The following is a 22420-nucleotide window of genomic DNA, read 5'->3' as shown; positions in this document are numbered from 1 at the left end:
CAAGCAGACTGATAAACCTGCGATGATCCTCCCACCATTGAGGCAGTAATGGGAGCCAGTGATCTGTAAAAATAAATAATACAATTTCATATTATGTCCAATAAAATGGACAGTTTTAAAGTCACATTCATTTCGTGAAAAAGCTTCATTTGAGTCATTTTCTGAGGTTGTATCTGTAAAATACATTCACACTTATTAATGCTTTTCTAGGGTCCATGCACCGGCAACCAGCAGAGTTTAGCCCATAGTCGACTGTGGGATGCTGTGGTTGGCTTTCTTCATGTTTTTGCTCACATGCAGATGAAATTGTCTCAGGTACGTAAATTTAGTGATGGGTGTCTGCAGACTCAGGCTCTGAGATAATGATCAATGCCACTAGACATAACACAGTTGGCAACTTGTGGATTGTTTATCCCAAGAATCCTTTTCATTATATTCTATAACAAACAACGATCACTCATAAATATCTCTGATTCTCAAAAAAATCGCAAGACACTACCAATATCTGTGCTTCAGGGTATTATTGGCCAGTGATGTGAGTCTAATGTGATAGGCATTATATCTGAACGAAGTCTACCAGTCAGTCACAAGTTTAGGGTCATCTGTTCTTTCAGTTAAGAACTCTTAAAAATCAGAATAAATTATGTCTCCCTTTAGTTTTAGAACATGTTTTCCTGGAACTTCAAGGCTGGTAGTTTTGCTGGTATGTTGGTTCCTTACTAGCGTAGACTAAGATCCATAACCAGAGCTCTCTTAGCTCTTTCAGCTATTTCCTTTCTTATCTCAGGTGTCCGTGTTTTTTCATGCCAGCCCCATAGCTTTAGCTCTACATGCCTAATCTAAACATCTAAATGTGCTTTATATCAAATTGCTTATAAATAATTACAACCACATCTTCAGTACAATGGTTGATCATCATTGCAGAACCCATTTGTATGTGGAGGAGTTTATAACAAGATATATGTTACCATTTTAAAAGAAGAATTATTCATTTCACTAAGTAAATTTTTAAAAAAGTTGCACTTTGCCAAAATAGCTTTACTGACCAAATTCACCCGACAGCACAAAAGCATTAAACTGATATGTATAGTGCCTGCTGAGTTGAATCATGGTGAAGTGTACCAAAATTTGGGGCCAAAGACAGGAAACATATACATCTTAGCACTTCATGTTAGACTTTTGACTGACCACTGTCATTCCATCACACTCTTTGTTACTTTTTAACACATCATGAGCACATGTGGCTGCTGAATTCTTTAAACATTTTATGTTATTTTAATTTATTTTGCCTCAGGACTCCAGTCAGATCGAGTTACTGAAGGAACTGATGGATCTGCAGAAAGACATGGTGGTTATGCTGCTGTCTATGTTAGAGGGTAGGTTTGCTTTAACAAATCATCATGAAAGAAATCATAGAAATACAGGTTTGGGTATTGAAATTCATTATCTCAGAGGTGTCTCAGAGGTTAGCGGTGTCACGGTGTTGCAGAAGTGCAGTTCTACAACATTTTCTACAAAATGATCGTCCTCCCAAAACTAGTTTAAGTGAGGGAACATTGCCGTTAAGGGCATTACAAGTTACATTTTGTTACAGTACCTTGTGAATAAATACACTGAACATCTCTGTGAAGCTTGTCTTCTTTGTGAAATTGAATTTCTTCTGTATGTTGCCACAAAAAACAAGGTAACTAGTTCTGTGTTGTTGTTGTTTTCTTTTCTTTCTTTTTTAGTTCTACCACAGTGATCTTAGTGTATTCTTAGGTTGTAAATGTGCTGTTTTGTCCTGCCAGGTAATGTGGTGAATGGGACCATTGGAAAGCAGATGGTGGATATGTTGGTTGAGTCCTCCAACAATGTAGAGATGATCCTTAAGTTCTTCGACATGTTCCTCAAACTGAAGGACCTGACCTCCTCAGATGGGTTCAAGGAATATGACCCTGACGGAAAAGGCAAGGCTCTGAAAACATGTGGACAAAAGAACTGTGTCAGAGGAGGTTTAAAACTCTGCAGCTATTGAATCAGTTATTGATTCCTCGCACCTCAGCACTCGGTGATCCCTGCTCTGCAACTTTATGTCACTGCAACTGTCACTTTGTGGCTGACTTGCTGTGGCTTCCACTTTACATTATTACCACTTACAGCCGATCACGCAATCAAGCATGGGAAGAAATTTCAGATACTGATTTGTCGAAATGGTAGTATTCAATTGCATTACCATGCTCAAATTCAGGTAATTCTTTAGAATGACCCATTCTTTCAGTATTGTTTGTAAAGCCAGACTGCATGCCAAGGTGCTTGATTTTATACACTGTGACAATGTGACAGAAAACACCTGAATTCAAAGATTGAGAGGTGGAAGCCAGTCCGTGTAATTTATTTTTCTATAAGTTCTTGTGGAATTACATCATTTGAATCCAGGAAGATTTCCAAGTTTATAGATTTGTGTTTGACCTAACAGGTGTCATCTCCAAGAGGGACTTTCATAAGGCCATGGAGAGCCATAAACACTACACCCAGTCAGAGACGGAGTACCTGCTGTCATGTGCTGAAACTGATGAGAATGAACTTCTTGACTATGAAGAGTTTGTGGAGCGCTTTCATGAGCCAGCCAAGGTAAGTGATCAAAAAACTGATTACATTTTTGAGAGTTCTCACCAGGACTCAGGACTTTTATTGAATTTTCTGTTTGTTTTTTCTTTTTGTCTTCCCATACTTTGGAGTTGAGGATATTTAAAATCAAGATGAGAGTATAACCGATCATTTTATAGCTTCTTGTTTTGAAACAAACACCCTTATTAATACATCTAGTTTTTCAAAATATTATTGGGCAGTCAGTTAAAAGAACTGGGCAGCCTGCCCAAGTAGTCTTTTTTTCACTAGCTGGGCCCACATCCTCAGTTTAGGTTTGACAGCGTTTTAGTAGGTAAAGGTGAACGCTTGGACATGAATTGAGCTGCGGTTTGGGGAAGGCCTCGAAGGGGACTGGCGACGGCTCCCGGGCCTGGCAGATCCCCATGTACTAAATAGAAGTGAAGAAGTTAAAGAATTGAGAACAAGGAGGGAGGGTGGGGCACGTAAACGAGAATGAACGGTTTGCAGAACTGGGGGAACCTATATAGATGACAACCGGAAGGAGCGTGTTTGGGGGCGTGGTCCCGCTCCTGAAATTCCGATACATAATCTCCAATATAATAAGTTGGCTTCACTCAGTATCTTCTGTTTCCATTTTTCTTTTTCCTTTTTCTTGTTTAGTCATTATTTGTTAGCATCTTTAAGTTGGTTTTGCTTCATTTGATTGTTTTCTGTGTTGCACACTCTCAATCCAATCCTGGTATATTTGGTCAGCTATTACATTTAAGGTGGAGTACAAGTACAAATTTACAAATGCTCCTGGTTGAGATTCAGCAAATTACAGAGAAGCACTTCATATTTACCCAGAAATTACTGCATAATAGAGAAGATATGGATAGAAGTGTTTCATTCAAAACTGAAAAATCCCATGAAAAATTGATTTTCAAATTCACAGGACATTGGCTTCAACGTGGCGGTTTTGCTGACCAACCTGTCAGAGCACATGCCTCATGACACCCGGCTGCAGACTTTCCTGGAGTTGGCAGAAAGTGTCCTCAATTACTTCCAACCATACCTAGGCCGTATCGAGATTATGGGAAGTGCAAAGCGGATCGAGAGGGTCTACTTTGAGATCAGCGAGTCCAGTCGTACACAGTGGGAAAAACCTCAGGTAAATACAGCGAATAAATCAGAAACTATGACATTTGTCCTTTTAGTGTAGTATGTCACTACCAATGCCAAAGTTTGTATTTTTATCCTAGGTAAAGGAATCCAAGCGTCAGTTCATCTTTGATGTGGTGAATGAAGGAGGGGAGAAAGAGAAGATGGAGCTGTTTGTGAATTTCTGTGAGGACACCATATTTGAAATGCAGCTGGCAGCTCAGATGTCTGACATTGGTGAGCGCTTGGCGATAAAAGAGGAGAGCGAGCGTGAGAAGCCAGATGAGGAGAGCCCCGATGTGGGGTTCTTTTCTGTCACCACTGTCTACATGGCACTGCTAGCACTTCGATATAACATCATGCTGCTAATAAAGGTGAGTTACACACTGAGCCTAGCTAACAGCTCACTCTAGGTGTATTTTGGAATATTCTAAAATAGTATTTGAACAGTTTTGAAAGTAATGCTTTCTGTTTTCTAAAGAACAGAGATAAGAAACTTGATTCCAATTTGAAAACTCTTAGATACATATATATATTTAAACCTTGAATTCAGCAAATGGCAGATCCTCTAAAGATGTGTGACACTGGATGGAAAAGATGTCTCCCACACAGTCAGATAAGCTCACCACGAAACATACAATGAGACAGAAACATAATTTTAAGTAAAAATACTATATATTGTCGTACGTTTGTATTGTTAAAAGAGTTATCTACTGTCAGGGCTCTGTGTGATGAGGATCCAAACGCAGGACTCGGAGACTGAATTTTAGCTGTAAACCTCAGCTTTTCTGCTGGCGATGAAACAAAACATGAACTGAACAATGAACACTGAGAACAGAAACACACAGGCACAATCTGAGGGTACGACACGACAGAGAGCAAAGGCAAACACAAGGCTTATATACACAGGGGAGTAATCAGTGAATGGAAAACAGGAGGGAGACACAGCTGGGAGAGATTAGGGCTAACGAGACAGGGGGAGCGTAGCTAGACACACTGACATAAGACGTGGACCTTCACAATAAAACAGGAAATGGCAACACAAAGACGCAGACTAGACTCTGAACTACACCTGCAGGAAAAACGAGGACACCAAAACAAAACCTAAGAACTAAAGCCTTAACCAGAATAAACTGAAACATAGAGTTCTAATAATAATCAGTAAAGCACAAGAGAATCAGAAAATAATCCATAATGCAAAAATAAACCAAAACATAGTCAAAGGAGCTTGCGAAGAAAAGCGTCTGGACTTCTTTAAGTTTACTTGAAGACGTTTCACCTCTCATCCGAGAAGCTTCTTCAGTTCTAAGGTCAAATGGTGGAGAGTCCCAGATATAAACCTAGTGGGAGTATCCCCCCACAGAGGGACAAAAGGACCCCCTGATGATCTTCTAATCGCCTGAGCCAAGGTTAGAAGATCATCAGGGGGTCCTTTTGTCCCTCTGTGGGGGGATACTCCCACTAGGTTTATATCTGGGACTCTCCACCATTTGACCTTAGAACTGAAGAAGCTTCTCGGATGAGAGGTGAAACGTCTTCAAGTAAACTTAAAGAAGTCCAGACGCTTTTCTTCGCAAGCTCCTTTGACTACGATGACCTGGATGACTGAGAACCTTCACAGACAAACCAAAACATAAGAAACTCAAAATGCTGGGTCAAAATGACCCAGAACCGTGACATCTACACATTTACTGAATGTTCACTTTCAACCCAAATTAGCCAAGCCATAGCTTCAATTACTTTTCTTTTACTTTTTTTTTTTTTTACTAATGCCATATCAATATCATACATTTTCTAATATCATTGTCTTGTTAGAGTTTCATTCACTTCCCCCTCCCTCTTTCTTACATACATACATGCACACACAGCTTCCAAGTCCATCCTTGGACTAGCCACTTCATACAAAATCTGTTAGTAGATTGATTATATCTTCTGATTCATTGTATTGGTTAAACCTGATTATATTCTGATCAATATTAAGCCATTAAGCATGATTAACTATCAGCAAAATCACATGTAAATTTGGTGCTAAGACCGTTCACCGTCTCTCAGATGTAATACGAGATAAGCCACGGGGACTTCAGTTTCTTTCAGTCTCACCTTTCTTGACAATGTCTACAGTAATACTACTGAACACACAGTTCACCAGTGACTTTGCTTTGGTTTCAGGTACTGTCCATGAAGAGCTTAAAGAAGAAAATGAAGAAGATAAAGAACATGACTGTGAAGGACATGGTAACCACCCTGGTCTCCACCTACTGGTCGGTGTTGTTGGGCCTCCTCCATGTGGCATTCAATGTGGCTCGAGGATTTTGCAGAATCTTCTACAACACTTTCATTGGAGAAAACCTGGTGGAGGGGGCCAAGACCATAAAGGTTATTATAGATTTTTTTTAAAATAATAAAATAAAGAACAGTCTAGATAAAGTAATAGCTGTTTGCTAATAGCTAAAATGCCTCTGCCCCTAGGTGTCAGAGCTGTTGGCCAATATGCCAGACCCTACTCAGGACGAGGTACGCGGTGAGGGGGAGAACAGGGAGAAAAGATCTGATCACAGCTCCACCGGGGAAGACTTGGCTGACCTGACAGTCAATACCAGTGAGACAGAGCTGCTGTCAGACATTTTTGGTCTGGACTTAAGAAGGGAAGGGGGCCAGTACAAAATCACCCCCCATAACCCCAACGCCAGCTTTACTGAACTTCTCAACTCCCCGGTTCCCCTTCCAACTCCATCTACAGCACCCCAACCTGAAGTCAGATGGAGACATCAGGTGATTTCTTTCTTTCTTACTTTCTTTCATGACACAAGTGAGAGGCTCTGCTTTTTCCCCTCCACTTTTTTCTTTTCTCCTTTCTTTGCTTTTTACCCCTCGGCCGTGAGTATTCTTTCTTTTAAAGGTTTTGGTGACATATATCAGAGTCCAGGATTAATTGGACTAAATCTGTATTTCTACCTTTGAATATTCCAATGAAAGGATTTCACTGCTCTATGATATACCAGTGTTTAACAAGTCTGAATACCCAGGCATCGATGTCTCAGCATCCCTGCAGTCGGCTGTCAATCTCCCATATCTTTTATTAAAATAAATAGACTGCTTTGTAAGTTTAGTATTGGCCTTTGCCAACTGATTTCTGGCAGAGATTACAGTGATAACCTATGGTAGACAACCATGTATTACGTTTTCTATGATGCAGAGGGACAGATCTAATAAACAAGATATTTGGGACCTCAGCCCTCGTATTTGGTGTTTGGGACATGGTGAAACAACATGTTTAAACAATCATCAACAAATACATTTTCATTTTATACATAGATGACTCTAATATATGCAATTGGAATCTCCCAGATTTACAGTTGGACACTCCAATTTCTGGAAAAATAGTTAAAGTCTGTCGACTTTACATATTTCTGTTCTACTTTCTCCATCCGCTCAGAAACATGTGCTTTTAGCTAGTTTGATAGCCACTGAAATGTTAACTTCCACATGGTGGAAACTTTACTGCTCACTTTCATGGAGGTTTATCTTGAGCTGTTTAAAATGGATCACAGCTCTCACAGCCGCTGATTTTGAATGGTAAAAGATAACAATTTCACAATCAGCTAATGTGTCCATGAGCTTTGATCAAATGATCGAATGTCTTAAGATTTTGATTCAGATGTTGCACAACTTCACTGACTCCTCTGACTAAATTCTACCCATTTCAACATAGAAATACTGACGTTTTACAACAGTAACAGTACAAGCATGTCATCAGCCACAAAAGTGACCAAATGTGGCTATGGATATTTGTCTAACTGTTCATTTTTCTGTTTCAGTCAAAGAGCTCTGCCTCAGAGGAGATGGAATCAAAACTAGAGAGTAAATGTGAACCTCAAAAAGCATCTGAGTACGTAAACATATTTTTGGAACTGGATGTTTGAATTGCATAAATGCATGCATGCATTTTCACTAATACATTTAGGACCTGATGGTGTTTCTTTTTTAGTGAAATAATCACATCAAACAGCATTAAAGAATGCTTTATAGCAGTGGTCCCCAACCTCCTGGCCACGGACCGGTACTGGTCCGTGAATCGTTTGGTACCGGGCTGCGAGAGTTGAGACTCGGGTGTTAAATTTACGGTTTTCAGGGTTTTTATCGTTATTTTTTTTATCATTAACTCGGTTTCCCTGGGTCTTTTCCCGTGTGCTATGAATAAATTTTCTTGTTTTTTTGGTACCGGTACAGGATTTATCCGCGACGCCTTAAAGGCCGATCCGTGAAAATATTGTCGGACATAAACCGGTCCGTGGCGCAAAAAAGATTGGGGACTGCTGCTTTATAGTGTATAACAAGCATTAGTCCATTCATTTTAAACTCCAAAAACCTAAAAAGACAGTAAATGAATAAAACCACAGTAAAAAAGTAATGTCATTTTAAAAATATCTGTGTGTTGGCTTATGGTTTCAGAAGTGATGATGTAGAGAAACAAGAGAAACAGTCAAAGAACGAGACAATGAAACCAAAAATGAGGAGGCATCACACCTCAAAGTCTGACGAACCTGATGTTCAGGAGTCAGCTTTCTTAAAGAAGATCATTGCCTACCAGAGGAAACTGCTGGTATGGCCAGCTTATTCTTTTTCTTTGTCTTCTTCTTCTTCTTCTTATTATTATTATACAACATCTCAATCCATAGCTTTAAAAAACACTTTTTTTGCTCATCTTTTGGTTTCTCCTACAGAACTACTTCGCCAGAAACTTTTACAACATGAGGATGTTGGCTCTGTTTGTTGCCTTTGCAATAAACTTTATCCTTCTGTTCTATAAGGTAACAGTACCAAGGATGTTCTTGTGATTACATCTGCTCATCTTCTTCTACAGAGTGTGGTGCTGCATGCAATGGTTTCAAATTAAACAGTGCAGTTATTGAAGGCACATGATACAAGGGATTTTACTGCTTATGGACACTTGAAAATTTGTTTGGTGTTATGGGCCTTTGCAGTGGAAAGTCTTACGCTTGCCTGAGTTAGAGTAGGAGTGAGTGCATGTTTTAAAGAGCTCTAAAACACTCATTGTACTTCTCATTAATGAGTGTTCTTCTATTTGCGCTGAGTAAAATGAGAAAGTTGTTTGTTGTTGTTTATCCTGCAGTCTCAGTAGGGAAAACAGTGGTTGGAAACCATGGGAAGAACAAAATCATTGTAACCATTTACAATGAACTTACCAACTTATTGCCTCTGCAGTAAATTCTTTAAAGAAGAGACCAGGTCTGCAACCAGTTTCCATCTTCAAAGTGACTTTGCTACATCGACATGGCGAATAAAAAGGCAGTGAGATGGAGTGTGCCAGCTAGCAGTTTGGGATTTAATGGTTCTTGTTATTGGGGTTAGGTTAACTGATGATTCTGAATTGCACACACGTGCGAATGTGAGTGCGAATGGTTGTCGCTCTATATGTGGTAGCTCTGTGAACTGTCCAAGGTGTACCCTGCCTCTTTCCCTATGAATTCAATTCAATTTTATTTATATAGCGCCAAATCACAACAAAAGTCACCTCAAGGCGCTTCATAGGTACAGAGAAAAACCCAACAATCATATGTCCCCCTATGAGCAAGCACTTTGGCGACAGTGGGAAGGAAAAACTCCCTTTTAACAGGAAGAAACCTCCGGCAGAACCAGGCTCAGGGAGGGGCGGGGCCATCTGCTGTGATTGGTTGGGAAAGAGAAGGAAGACAGGATAAAGACATGCTGTGGAAGAGAGACAGAGGTTAATAACAGATATGATTCAATGCAGAGAGGTCTATTAATACATAGTGAGTGAGAAAGGTGACTGGAAAGGAAAAACTCAATGCATCATGGGAATCCCCCGGCAGCCTACGTCTATTGCAGCATAACTAAGGGAGGATTCAGGGTCACCTGGTCCAGCCCTAACTATATGCTTTAGCAAAAAGGAAAGTTTTAAGCCTAATCTTAAAAGAAGAGATAGTTTCTGTCTCCCGAATCCAAACTGGAAGCTGGTTCCACAGAAGAGGGGCCTGAAAACTGAAGGCTCTGCCTCCCATTCTACTTTTAAATACTCTAGGAACAACAAGTAGGCCTGCAGAGCGAGAGTGAAGTGTAGGCTCCAGCCTTTTCAAGGGAAATCCAAGGGTTAGGAAAAAAAGTTTCATTGCTGTGCTAGATTACGAATAAGGACAAAACTGGTACAAACTTGTGCAAATGCAAATCACAAATCATTTAATATTCTGTTAATAATTAGTATGCCAGTACTACATTGTATGTTGCTTTAGAAGACTCAGACTCAGACTTTGCTGTGTTTATAGCTTGGTTTAGAATCTTTAGTATAGAGCTGGGGTGGGCAACTCCAGGCCTCGAGGGCCGGTGTCCTGCAGGTTTTAGATGTCACGCTGGGTCAACACACCTGAATCAAAGGATTAGTTCATTACCAGGCCTCTGGAGAACTTCAAGATATGCTGACAAGGTCATTTAGCCATTTAAATAAGCTGTGATTGATCCAAGGACACATCTAAAACCTGCAGGACACCGGCCCTTGAGGCCTGGAGTTGCCCACCCCTGCTATAGAGCCTGAAGTTGGGGTTCAGGACAAATCAGTCATAAAAATTAAAACTAAATTTTGGACTAATAGCTGATACTGATGTTATTTTAGTTTGTTTTGTTATTGTTTTATTTGCTTACACAACTAGACTAAAATCTTCCCTTCCAGGTTTCTACATCCTCATCAGTGACTGAGGAGAGGGAAGTTGCGCACACCAGCCATTCAGAGAGCAGCATTCAATGGGATCCACTAGGTGGGGCAACTGTGGATGCAAAGGAAGAGGTGATGGATCAGACCAGCATGCCCCAGAAGCCTGTCACCGTTCGTTTTGTCCTGGAAGAGAGCAGTGGCTACATGGAGCCCATGTTACGGATCCTTGCTGTCCTGCACACGGTCATCTCCTTCTTCTGCATCATTGGATACTACTGTCTTAAGGTAGGATATTCACTGTGACATACAACAGAAATGAGTGCTAAATGTTAGAATCCGCAATTTAGTATTTGCCATTAACAACCACAGAGTTTGTTATTAAATCTTACGCCAGTCGGTCAAATTTGTGCAATGCCACACAAAAAAGCATTGGAAAGGTCTATGGGTAATCTACATTAAATTTATGGACAAAGATGTAGTCTGGTCATTTCAATAAAGGTCAATCCATTCTACCAAGATCAATGCAAATTATTAAATCACAAATGAGCAGACCTCTTGAGCAAGTTAACATAGTAGTAGTAACATACTGACTAAACTAATAGAGCAAGTACTCAGGCTTTACACCTGTGCATCTTTTTGGAAACAAAATGGCATGAGGCAGCTTTAGATGAATCAGTATGTTTGAAATAAAGGAATCCTGTGTGCCATCAGAGATTTATTCAGAAGGACTGCTTCATTACAATCAAGTCTGTCCTGTAAATCTGAAATACAGTATGTAAAACAGTCAACCTGTAGGAGAACAGAAAACATTATTTACCATCAGTTCACTTTAAATCTGTCTGAAGTTTTAATTATGGTCAAATCTCTGTGTAGAAATGTGAAACTGGACAAACTGACATGTATTTCAATATAAGGACAGTTACTAAGAGTTAAGAATTTCAATCATTTACAGTTAGTCTTAAGTCTAGAACCCATTGACATCTGCATTTCTCCACTTTTTGTGTGCATTATATAGGTGCCACTGGTGATCTTTAAACGTGAAAAGGAAGTCGCTAGGAAGCTGGAATTTGATGGCCTTTATATAACAGAGCAGCCATCAGAAGATGACATCAAAGGACAGTGGGACAGACTGGTAATCAACACACAGTAAGTAGACCCTCTGTCCCTACACGAGAGTGTGCATGTGTATATCAAATTGTTGTTTGTTAAACAGACTATTTTCATTCACGAAAACAAGTGACTGCTGCATGTATAAAGAAATAGAAGATATAGTTTGTAGACAGCCTATTAACCCTCAACCTTCTGCCATATTTAACATACATCCAGTGGTGATTGGGGTCAGTGGCCACCCTGATAATAATTTACTGCAAGAAACAAATATAATAGCATAATAATAATATTAATAATAATATTAGCAACCCATATTTATAGTCAATGAATTAATAGTCATTATTTAATCTCATCTAAAAAGAAGACTTTTATTATGTTTGCAAAGTTGCAATTAAATTGCAGATTTTGGAAACAAAAATAATACTTTTCTTTAATGCAACTTGCAGCTTTTATCCTAAATATACTCCATGTTATTCACAGCTTGTTTACCATCATTTGATTCTGATATCACCTAGTTTTCATTAAATTTAATCAAACGTTATTTGTGTTGTATTTATATATGAACCCAATTAGAGTAATTTTACCCCAGTATAAAATATTGGAAGTAAGCACAAAACCAATGGGGCCAAAGATCTAATCCTGCCAGTGTTTCCTGCATCAATCAGAATCAGTTACAACCCTTGCAGAGACCAACAATGCAATGTGAATCAACTCTCACCATGATTGTGCTTGAAATGACCAAATAATTAAAGTTAAAAACACACTGTAAGCAGTTATAGCACAGTTTTCCTCATGCTTTGCTCAGGGAATGCTGGCATGTAATAGGAAGAGCAAACAGTTGATACCTTCCTGTCTGTGTTTCCGTACTAAACTAAATCCCTTTTCAAGTAGATTTTCCAGTCAAACATTTGAGAGTCACATTAGTAAGTTTTCCTCAGTGACTGGACTAGGGCTTGGAGGGTTGCAACATCAGCTCTCCTTTTCATGTGTAGCATGACCAGAGCTTCAGTCAGTCTCAGGTAGATTTGGCGACATCTGCAATGTTCTGATAACTTCCAGTCTTTAAAGTTTCTCATCCAGATCATGAATGCCATGATGGCCTCTGAGTTGTTATTCTTTAAAATGACGTAGTACAGTATACCTCTCTTTATACCGTGTGATACGTAGGATTCATGGCAGACAGTAACTGAATAAATTATTAAGTTTATTACACCTGCATAGTTTGGGTGCTTTTGACTGAGGTCATTTCTATTTTTTAAAAAAAGCACCTTTCAAAGTGGAAACAAAGATGTGGCAATTAAGAACAAATTGATTGATAAAGTTATAGAAAAATGAAATGCTTAAAAAAACAAACAAGAAATCACTTATAAGTTATGACAGAAAATTATACCTCTGAGGGCTGCATCCTACCCAGTTGGTAGGATGGGGGTTAAGCACAGGTGCAGGCTGATGAAACTCATGATGTGATTCTGTTAGAGGTTCAACCGATTTTCAACTGAATTATAGTTTTGAATTATCTTTCTTGTTGATCAGTTAGCATATCATTTTTGTTGGGGGAATAACCTGCACCCAACCTGGGTAAGGGACCAGACAAAGAGTGATTCAAAAACCCATGTGCAAACCACAGTTTGTCTATAACAAACACCATGTTCAAACATAAGTGTGTCCATATGTGCACGTGGCACCAGGATTCCTAGAACACAGGTCGATGATTGATTATGTAATCGTATCATCGGCTCTGTGGACACATGTTCTGGATACTCAGGTGAAGAGAGGTGTTGAGCTGTCAACTGATCATCACTTGGTAGTAAGTTCGATCAGGTGTCAGGCGAAGATGCTGAACATATCTGGGGCGCTTAAATGTAAAGTGAGGCTGCACTGGGAACACCTAGTCTGCAAGTACTTCAACTGCCACTTCCAGCAGACCTTTTACAGCATTCTGGGGGAGACTGGGGACATGGAGTCCGAATGGACCATGTTCAGGACCTCAATTGCTGAAGTCGCTCCACTAAACTGCAGCGGCAAGGGTGTTAGTGCCTGTGGTTGGTGCAATGTCATGGTGTTAACCCCTGAACCAGATAGTGGACACCGGAGGTGAAAGAAAGCATCAGGCTGAAGAAGAAGTCCCCTCGGGTTTGGTTAGCCTGTGGGACTTCTGAGGCAGCCAATAGGTACCAACAGCGAATGCGGCTTAGGCATTTGCAGAAGCAAAAACTTGGGCGTGGGAGGAGTTTGGAGAGGCCATGCCGCAAATGACTTTCAGACTGCCTCGAAGAGATCCAGGCAAACCATCAGGCGACTCAGGAGGGGAAAGCAGTGCCCTACGTGCACTGTGTATAGTGCAGGTGCAGCGCTGCTGACTTCGACTGAGGATATTGTTGGGCGGTGGAAGGAATACTTCCAGGACCTCCTTAATCCCACTGTTAGTCTTCCAAAGAAGCAGAGTCTGGGGACAAAGGGGACGACTCGTCCATCACCAGGGGTGAGGTCACAGAGGCAGTCAAGTGTTAAGTGTGCTCCAACTATAGGGGGATCACACTCCTCAGCCTCCCTGGTAAAGTCTATGCCGGGGTGAGGATAGAAGAGTCCATCCATTAGTCGATCCTTGGATACAGGAGGAACAATGTGATTTTCATCCTGGTGGCAGAATACTGGAAAAGCTCTTAACCCTCTAAAGGATACTTGAGGGTGGATGGGAGTTTGCCTAACCAGTCTACATGTTTTTTGTGAACTTGGAGAAGGCCTTCAACCATGCCCTTTGGAGCAGAATTTGCTTCGGCAGTATGGGGCATCTGGCCTGTTGTTACGAGCCATTCGATCTTTATACAACTGTTGCAAGAGCTTTGTCCCTATACCCGGCAATAAATCAGACTCATTCCCAGTGAGTGTTGGACTCCACCAGGGCTGCCCTTTGTCACTGATTCTATCCATAATTTTAATGGACAGAACTTCTAGGCATACCCAAGTGGCGGAAGGGTTCCACTTGGGCAGCCTCAGAATATTGTCTCTGCTTTTTGCAGATGATGTGGTTCTGTTGGCTTCATCAGGTGGTGGCTAGCAGCTCACAATGGAGCAGTTCACAACCAAGTATGACGCGTCAGGAATTAGAATCAGCACCTCCAAGTCTGAGGCCATGGTGCTCAGCCGGAAAAGGCAGGAGTGCCCACTCTGGTTCTGGGACGAGTTTCTGCCCCATGTTAAGGAGTTTAAGTATCTCGGTGTCTTGTTCACGAGTGAGGGGAGAGGGGAGCAGGAGATCGACAGATGGATTGGTGCTGCGGCTCCAGTGATGCGGATGCTGTACCGGTCTGTTGTGGTGAAGAAAGAACTGAGCGTAAATGCGAAAGAGAGAGTAACTGTTAGGTTTATATTGTGGATTGTCATTTATGCTTAGAAATATATAACCATATATTCTTAGAAGTATAAAATTGTTTGTAGATTGATAGAGGTTTGATCCTTGGTAGTCTGTAACGACTCTGTGTGCCTTTCAGAGTGTTCTGGCATACACACACATCTTAAGGTCATGAGAGAGGTCACACCTTCTCTTAGTGATTTATGGTATAGGAGGACACCTACTCTGTATCTGGTTAAGTATAAGAGCCCTTTGTTTAGGTGGACCGCAGCGCTCCTAGCACCAGCTTGGGGAGTCTTCACAGGAACACACACACACACACACACACACACACACACACACACACACACACACACACACACACACTATGCACAGACTGGTACTCTTTGTTCAGATGTACGGCTATGTAAGATGTCATATGTTAATGAACCTATGCATATTGATGTAACCACAATAAAAGGAGCGCTACAGGGAACCTGGCTGAGAGGCCGACGGAGGTCAAGTGGGCAGAACAACACTCGACTTCAGTCGGGCCTCCCTCGTGCACGAGTAACACAAAGAACTTTGGTGACTTGCGTCATGATTTTGCTGTTGTAGTAGAATTGTCTCGTTCCAGCAGTGGGCCTGTGCCAGACAGACCCATCAGTAACTTTGTCTTTTGACTTTCAGATCTTTCCCCAATAACTACTGGGATAAATTTGTGAAGAGAAAGGTAAGTTTTGTTTTGTTTTGTTTTACTGGATAAAAATATTTTAAAAATGTTTTCCTAAATTCCAAATTGAACTTGTACATATAGCAAGTCTTTGAGGACACTGGTTGTACTGGGTAGCTCATTCTCTACAGTCCTGCCACATTGGTGTGATCTTTCCCTGTGTAGTTTAAGGTTTTCTAGATAGAATACTGTTTTGGGAAATGAAAAAGTGGAAAGCATCTGTTTAAGAAGTCCTGCTCTTTCTTAGGTGATGGATAAATATGGGGAGTTTTATGGCCATGACCGAATCAGTGAGCTGCTGGGACTGGACAAAGCTGCTCTGGACTTCAGTGATGCTCACAAAAAGAGAAAACCCAGGAAAGACAGTTCGCTTGCTGCAGTGTGAGTAGTCTGTGTGTAGTGTGCAAGTAATAGAGTTTATGTGTGTGAGAGAGAGATGTTATGGGGAAGAAAAGTCTGACTACAGGAACAATGTCAGTGTGGGGGCACTGCTGTCTTATTAGGATAGTTCCAATCCGATGACAGGATAGCTCAGCGGATTTGCCCCTGAAACTGCAGAAGAGGCACAAGCTCATTTGTTTTAAAAATTTTTTTACACATCATGACAATGTTAAATAGTTCATTTAAACTGTTTATAACAATGTGATGATTGTGATCTGTCTACTTAATGTCAGTTCTTTTACTAGCCGAATGAGCAAAATTTTATTTTGCATACCTTCAGGGTTAGTTGTTGATAAGAGATGCTAATGCGATCACCGCTAGCTTATTAAGCTTAATAGTAGGTCCGGCTAATGTTTATAATAATATCTTTCTATGTAACGATTAGTGACATTATTACTTGGCTACCCAAATAATGAAATTATTTGTTCATGAGTGCGTTGTTGGAGACGTGTTGTTCGCAAACGAGACGGCTCTAAGAGTTGCTTCTTTGTAGCGAACAACAAAAGCTTCCTCCCGTCGGAGAGATGAATCATTAGCCACTCCTGCTTAGCCCTGCTGAGAATCCATGCAGGCAGGGGCGGGACATTATTTTGATGGGCACACCATGCGGCCAATCACATAGAAAGGCTAGGATCATGCATTTATGTGAAAGAAAGGTGGGGGCAGACATTCTGATGACAGGAAGTTGGAAAAAGTGAAGACAAAAATAACAAAAAAGGAATAGCGTTTGCTGGCATTTCGATTATATTATGTTTTTTGACAACACTGAATAAAAAAATGACTTCCCAACACACCATTCACAATTGCTATATGTCGTAAGAGCCAGTTCGTCAAAGGGAGTGAAACAAAAGCTGAATAAAATTTACACAGCTCAGCAAATAACTTTGTCTTCATCCTGCAAAATGACTGGAGAATATCCAGCCATGAGTTTGTTCCCCGAAGCTTAAGCGCACTCAAGTTATCCTTTAGGTCAGTAAGCCAAAACACACCAGCTCAACATTTTCACCTCCAAATGTCTTTGGAGCTTACTAAAAATCTTCACTTAAATCCCAATTGGTTTCAAGAAGGAACACTTCCTGGATTCAACCCACTTCTATTTGCAAGGTATACGTACAGGGTTAAATATCAAAACAATCCAAGGCACTCCCTTTTCAAAGTAAAATTAAACTACCATCATTTTCACTGTAAGATCCAGGCATAAATCCCATTAAGATCCTTTGGGATTACTGTAAGTATCTTGTTCACTCTCCAAAACCCTCAAATATGGCTGAATTAAAACAACTGTGCAAAGAAAAGGGAGCGAAAATTCCTCCACGGTGATATGAAAGACACAATAAGCAATAAGCAAATGCCTGGTAGCAATTCTTGCTGCTGGTTGAACAACTAATAAAAAGTTTAGGGGCAGTTACTTTTTCACACAGGATTTGGGCAGATTTTTTTCTCTTAATAAATGAGATTATCATTTAAAAACCGCATTTTGTTTTTGCTCAGGTTGTCTTTGTCTAATGTTAAACTTTGTTTGATGACCTATGCAAAGGTGACAAATATGGGGAAAAAAAGCATCAGGAAGTGAGCAAATTTCAAAAGTACTGTACAAAGAATTAAAACATGTAATATGGCTAAAAGCAACACAGCAGTATGAGTATGTGTGAAAGGAGACACTGCAGAGTAATATAGTATTAGAAGTGTGTAAGCACTTTGGTCAGTAAGATTGGAAGATAGCTACTAAATTAAAAGTCTAGCTCATTTGAAGCCTGGAAAAATGCCAATTGTCAGCTCATCAATATTGCAACTCTATCATTAAGACAGGGATTATGATGGACTTTATTCAAGTATTTGATTAAATTAATTATTACGAGTTTTCCTTTCCACTGCAGCTTTGGTGTTTAATAATTCATGAGCAAGCAAAAAAAAAACTGTAAACAAAATGTAAAACATAGGCTTAGACTACGTGCATATTTGATATAAGGTCAAAAAGTACAAATAGGTGTCCATTTAAGGATCATATGTTAATGTGAGGGGCGATCGTGGCTCAAGAGTTGGGAGTTCGGAAGGTTGCCGGTTCGAGCCCCGGCTCCGACAGTCTCGGTCGTTGTGTCCTTGGGCAAGACACTTCACCCGTTGCCTACTGGTGGTGGTCAGAGGGCCCGGTGGCGCCAGTGTCCGGCAGCCTCGCCTCTGTCAGTGCGCCCCAGGGCGGCTGTGGCTACAATGTAGCTGCCATCACCAGTGTGTGAATGGGTGGATGACTGGATGTGTAAAGCGCTTTGGGGTCCTTAGGGACTAGAAAAGCGCTATACAAATACAGGCCACTTACCATTTACCACTGTTTAAATAACTTAATAAATTACAGCCAACGGGGGAAAAAATGATCAAAAATGGGTTTGTTTTAGAATCTTTGTTTCTTTTTTTGATGCTCAGGGAAAGACAAAAGATCCCTCAGAGGGATGTTCCACAAATGGCGGCGCTATTTTCTGGATAACTGATTAGTTAGTACATAGTGATTTTATAACTGCTGGTCTCTAATCTGGAGCACAACCTGCTCCAGAACAGGTTAGATTCATAGCATAAGTCATCATTGCAAGTTGCATTATGTTGGATATTATGAACTTTTTTTGCTCACGTAAATATGTGTGTTTTCTGGGCCAAGTAACTCTTATTTGGCACAAAATGATCCCTATGAGTGTCACCTACTTCAAAAGGGTAGTTACACTCATCCCCCCTCCCTTTTCAAACGCCTTCGATGCCTGTCCCCACCCCGGGGCAGATGGCGGGTCAACTGGACCCACCCCTGTTGCTTGTCTTGTGTTTCTATGGTGTATTGACAGACATGTGTTTTTTGTGCTGGGGTGTTTTTTCTGTTCTCAAACTGTTCTCCCATTAGGAGCTCAGTCTGAGTGGAGTTTTTTTTCTCCTCCTCTCACCTCATGTTATGTATTTTTGTTGTTTTTTCTCCTATCAGCCTACTTCTCTGACATGTCTTCCCAATGTGATGTTTGTGTAAAGTTTGGTCAGAGGGTTCCTTTGTAAGTGCGCATGCGACATTAGCGTACTGCCTGCTGTAACCTATAATTTCCTTCAGGATCAATAAAGTATTTCTGATTCTTATTCTGATTAGAGGATGGTGATAAATTGGTGATTCAATTCTATAAAGAACATAAAAATATAACAGTAAAATGCAACATTTTTACAAACCAGGAGATTAATGCTGCAGGAAATGGTTAATACTTAGCACACCGAGTGTTAAAATAAACATTTCAATTAAAGTTAACTAAGTTTTGGTAGAAGACTCAAGCTGTGCTCATTAGTCTAGCACAGAATTTTTTTAAATTTCTTTTTAATTATTAGATCAGATTATTTTATTGCTATTTTTGTAATTCCATTTAAAAATGCAGTTTGCCAGTTAGGTAATCGAATAATGATCAGTTACAGCTGACTTATAGGCCAGTCACCTGTCAGTCAAAGTGGCCATGCCCTTACCTTCCATCACTGTCCAAATGACCCACCATACAGTTGTTATGAAGTTTAAAACTGTACTGTACAGGGAAAAATATTTCTTGTAGCAGGTTGTAGGTGTGCATTTTAATGGTATTTAGTGGAGGATTTTAAATTGTAAAGTGTTGGTTACATAGCCCTTTTCTACTCTACTTCAGCATTTAAAGCTCACGTAGAGCTCAAACTTCAGAGAAGAACACAAAGGAGATTTCCTGCATCTGTCAGTCTGGCTGACAGTGACTTTAATAAAGTCATGGTTCCATGGGGTCATCCTCTATGGGGGATTTGGATTAATAAGAAATTTTCTGCAACAAAGAATAGCAGGTACAATCATGTAAACAGAACTACAGTATTGTTTATCTGAACACTGAACAAGACATGATCCTGTCACATTCACATATGTTTTCAAAGTGGTTATACCAGGTAAAGGAGCTAAGATATCTTCAGTTCTCATAACAGAGAGCCTCTTTCATTTAAACCATTTCTGTTCACGTTTTCATCAAAACATGAAAACTGTTACTATTTAATGTACATGTAAAAAGACTCTGTGTCTTCTCACTATGTTCACAGGTTGAACTCTGTTGATGTCAAGTACCAGATCTGGAAGCTGGGGGTTGTGTTCACAGACAATGTAAGCAATCAGAATCACTCCGGACAGCGATGTCTGGCTCCATCATGTGGATTCTCTGCAGAAGTTCTTAACTCTTTTGTCTTTTTTGTTTATATCAGAGTAATTTCACGGGGACATTTTTAGTTTACCTCAACTTTTGTGTTCTAGTTAGTTCCTGTATAAAATGTTTTAAAGTTGCTTATGGCATTTAACATCAATAGCAGTAACGGCATCATATGACTTGTTGCATCGGCCCATAACATTATAAGATAAAATTCTGGTTATTGTGTCTGGCAATTATGTCATATAAAAATATTGGGATAAATATGAAGCATTTGGCTCAATGTTTATAAAACAGTGCTCCTACATTAATACATATTAGTATCTAATAAATTAATTGTTTAATTCAGGGAGTTACTAGTTTCATAGTTTGGCATTTTGTTTGACCTCATCTAAAGTGAGTCAAATGTATGTCTGTGAAGGTTCTCAGTCATCCAGGTCATCGTAGTCAAAGGAGCTTGCAAAGAAAAGCGTCTGGACTTCTTTAAGTTACTTGAAGACGTTTCACCTCTCATCCGAGAAGCTTCTTCAGTTCTAAGGTCAAATGGTGGAGAGTCCCAGATATAAACCTAGTGGGAGTATCCCCCCACAGAGGGACAAAAGGACCCCCTGATGATCCTCTAATCGCCTGAGCCAAGGTGTGAAAGCGGGTGTGGGTCCCAATCAGCCAGAGTTTCGGGTGTGTTCATTGTGAAACCTGGCCCCACCTTATCATGCGAATTCCTGAGGTCAGATGGCCCAGGATGTGAGTGGGCGTTAAGGCGTCTGGGAAGGGATCTCAAAACTGGATTATAGATGGCAGAGAGTTGGTGTCGTAAACCCCCGCCTCTGTTCAAAGATGGTCGCTCACAGTGGACATAGATGGCTTCTTTCACTCCTCTTTCAAACCATCTGTCCTCTCTGTCCAAAATGTGAACATTGGCATCCTCGAAAGAGTGTCCTTTATCCTTAAGATGCAGATGGACTGCTGAGTCTTGTCCTGTGGAGGTGGCTCTTCTGTGTTGTGCCATGCGCTTGTGAAGTGGCTGTTTGGTCTCTCCAATGTAGAGGTCTGGGCATTCCTCGCTGCACTGTACAGCATACACCACATTGTTAAGTCTGTGTTTTGGCGTTTTGTCTTTCGGGTGAACCAGTTTTTGTCTGAGCGTGTTGCTGGGTCTGAAATGCACCGGGATGTCATGCTTGGAGAAAACTCTCCTAAGTTTTTCTGATACAGTCAAATGTATGCCTTACTGAAAAACCAGTAGTGTTTTCTTCACAGACATGTCTTGAAGTGACTTCCATGGTGCAGATATTATACTGTACTGGGTAGCACTTTATAATAATGTCACACTATTAAGCCTTACTAAGGTAATAGTAAGGTATTAGCAAGTCATATCATTACTTCTTCTTACTATGCCATTTCTAAATATAAATGTAATGGGGTGGCTGTAGCTCAGGAGGTAAAGCAGGTCATCTACTGACTATCCCCAGCTCCCTCAGTCTGCAAGCCAAATATCCTTGGGCAAGATACTAAACTCCAAATTGCTCTCTGATGCATCCATTGGAGTATGAATGTGTGTGAGTGTTAGATAGGATGCACTTAAAAGTGTAGAAAAAGGTGCTTGTGTAAATGGGTATGAATGGGTGAAAGTGTCATGTTGTATGAAGTGCTTTGAGCGCTCCAGGAGAGTAGAACACCGCTACATAAGAATCAGTCCATTTACCATGACAGATGGTAAACATCTGCACACTGGCAGGGGCCCTGGTTGAGATTCATCTTTAGTTCCTGAAGGCTTTGGAGGACTGCCGTGGCTGTCACGTCTCTGCAGAATATCTAGGCGTAGCCAGATGGTGGAGGGTCTCCACTTTGGTGGACTCAGGATTTAATCTTTTGTGGTGCTTTTTCCGGATGATGTGGTTCTGTTGGTGTCATCAGGTGATGACCTCGAGTTTGCACTGCAGTAGTTTGCTGCCAAGTGTGAACGGCGAGAATTAGCACCACCAAATCTGAGATCATGGATCTCAGCTGGAAAAGGTGGAGTGCCCACGCCACCTAAAGGACAGGTTACTGTCCCAAGTGGAGGAGTATTTCGGGGTCTCGTTCAGAAGTGGAACACAAGATAGACGGACAAATTGGGGCAGCATCCACAGTGATGTGGATAGTGTACCAATCTGTTGTGGTGAAACTGTCACTTCATCGGCCAATCACTTATCGTTACGAGTTCTAGGTAGTAACAT

The 22420-nt window shown here is 40.7% G+C and overlaps 1 protein-coding gene across 8 annotated transcripts in view; it reads left to right on the top strand.

Annotated features, from left to right (window-relative positions):
• The window catches only part of ryr2a (ryanodine receptor 2a (cardiac)), a 263162-nt gene that overhangs the window by 223460 nt on the left and 17282 nt on the right, over positions 1-22420 (top strand). For all 8 annotated transcript variants that reach the window (XM_084938488.1, XM_084938482.1, XM_084938484.1 and 5 more), the window contains 16 exons: positions 211-315; positions 1295-1376; positions 1791-1949; positions 2459-2613; positions 3527-3742; positions 3834-4106; positions 5902-6108; positions 6202-6504; positions 7551-7621; positions 8185-8335; positions 8457-8543; positions 10439-10705; positions 11436-11566; positions 15552-15594; positions 15842-15975; positions 20101-20161. In XM_084938488.1, the coding sequence (XP_084794614.1) occupies positions 211-315; positions 1295-1376; positions 1791-1949; positions 2459-2613; positions 3527-3742; positions 3834-4106; positions 5902-6108; positions 6202-6504; positions 7551-7621; positions 8185-8335; positions 8457-8543; positions 10439-10705; positions 11436-11566; positions 15552-15594; positions 15842-15975; positions 20101-20161 (2445 nt within the window). The remainder of the gene's footprint in view (positions 1-210; positions 316-1294; positions 1377-1790; positions 1950-2458; positions 2614-3526; positions 3743-3833; positions 4107-5901; positions 6109-6201; positions 6505-7550; positions 7622-8184; positions 8336-8456; positions 8544-10438; positions 10706-11435; positions 11567-15551; positions 15595-15841; positions 15976-20100; positions 20162-22420) is intronic.

This window comes from Perissodus microlepis, chromosome 8, assembly GCF_051167445.1.
Source record: "Perissodus microlepis isolate ML-2025 ecotype Zambia chromosome 8, ASM5116744v1, whole genome shotgun sequence".
Taxonomy (NCBI): Eukaryota; Metazoa; Chordata; class Actinopteri; order Cichliformes; family Cichlidae; genus Perissodus; species Perissodus microlepis.
Note: the sequence above shows the minus strand (reverse complement) of the source record. Positions and strands in the feature narration are given on the sequence as shown.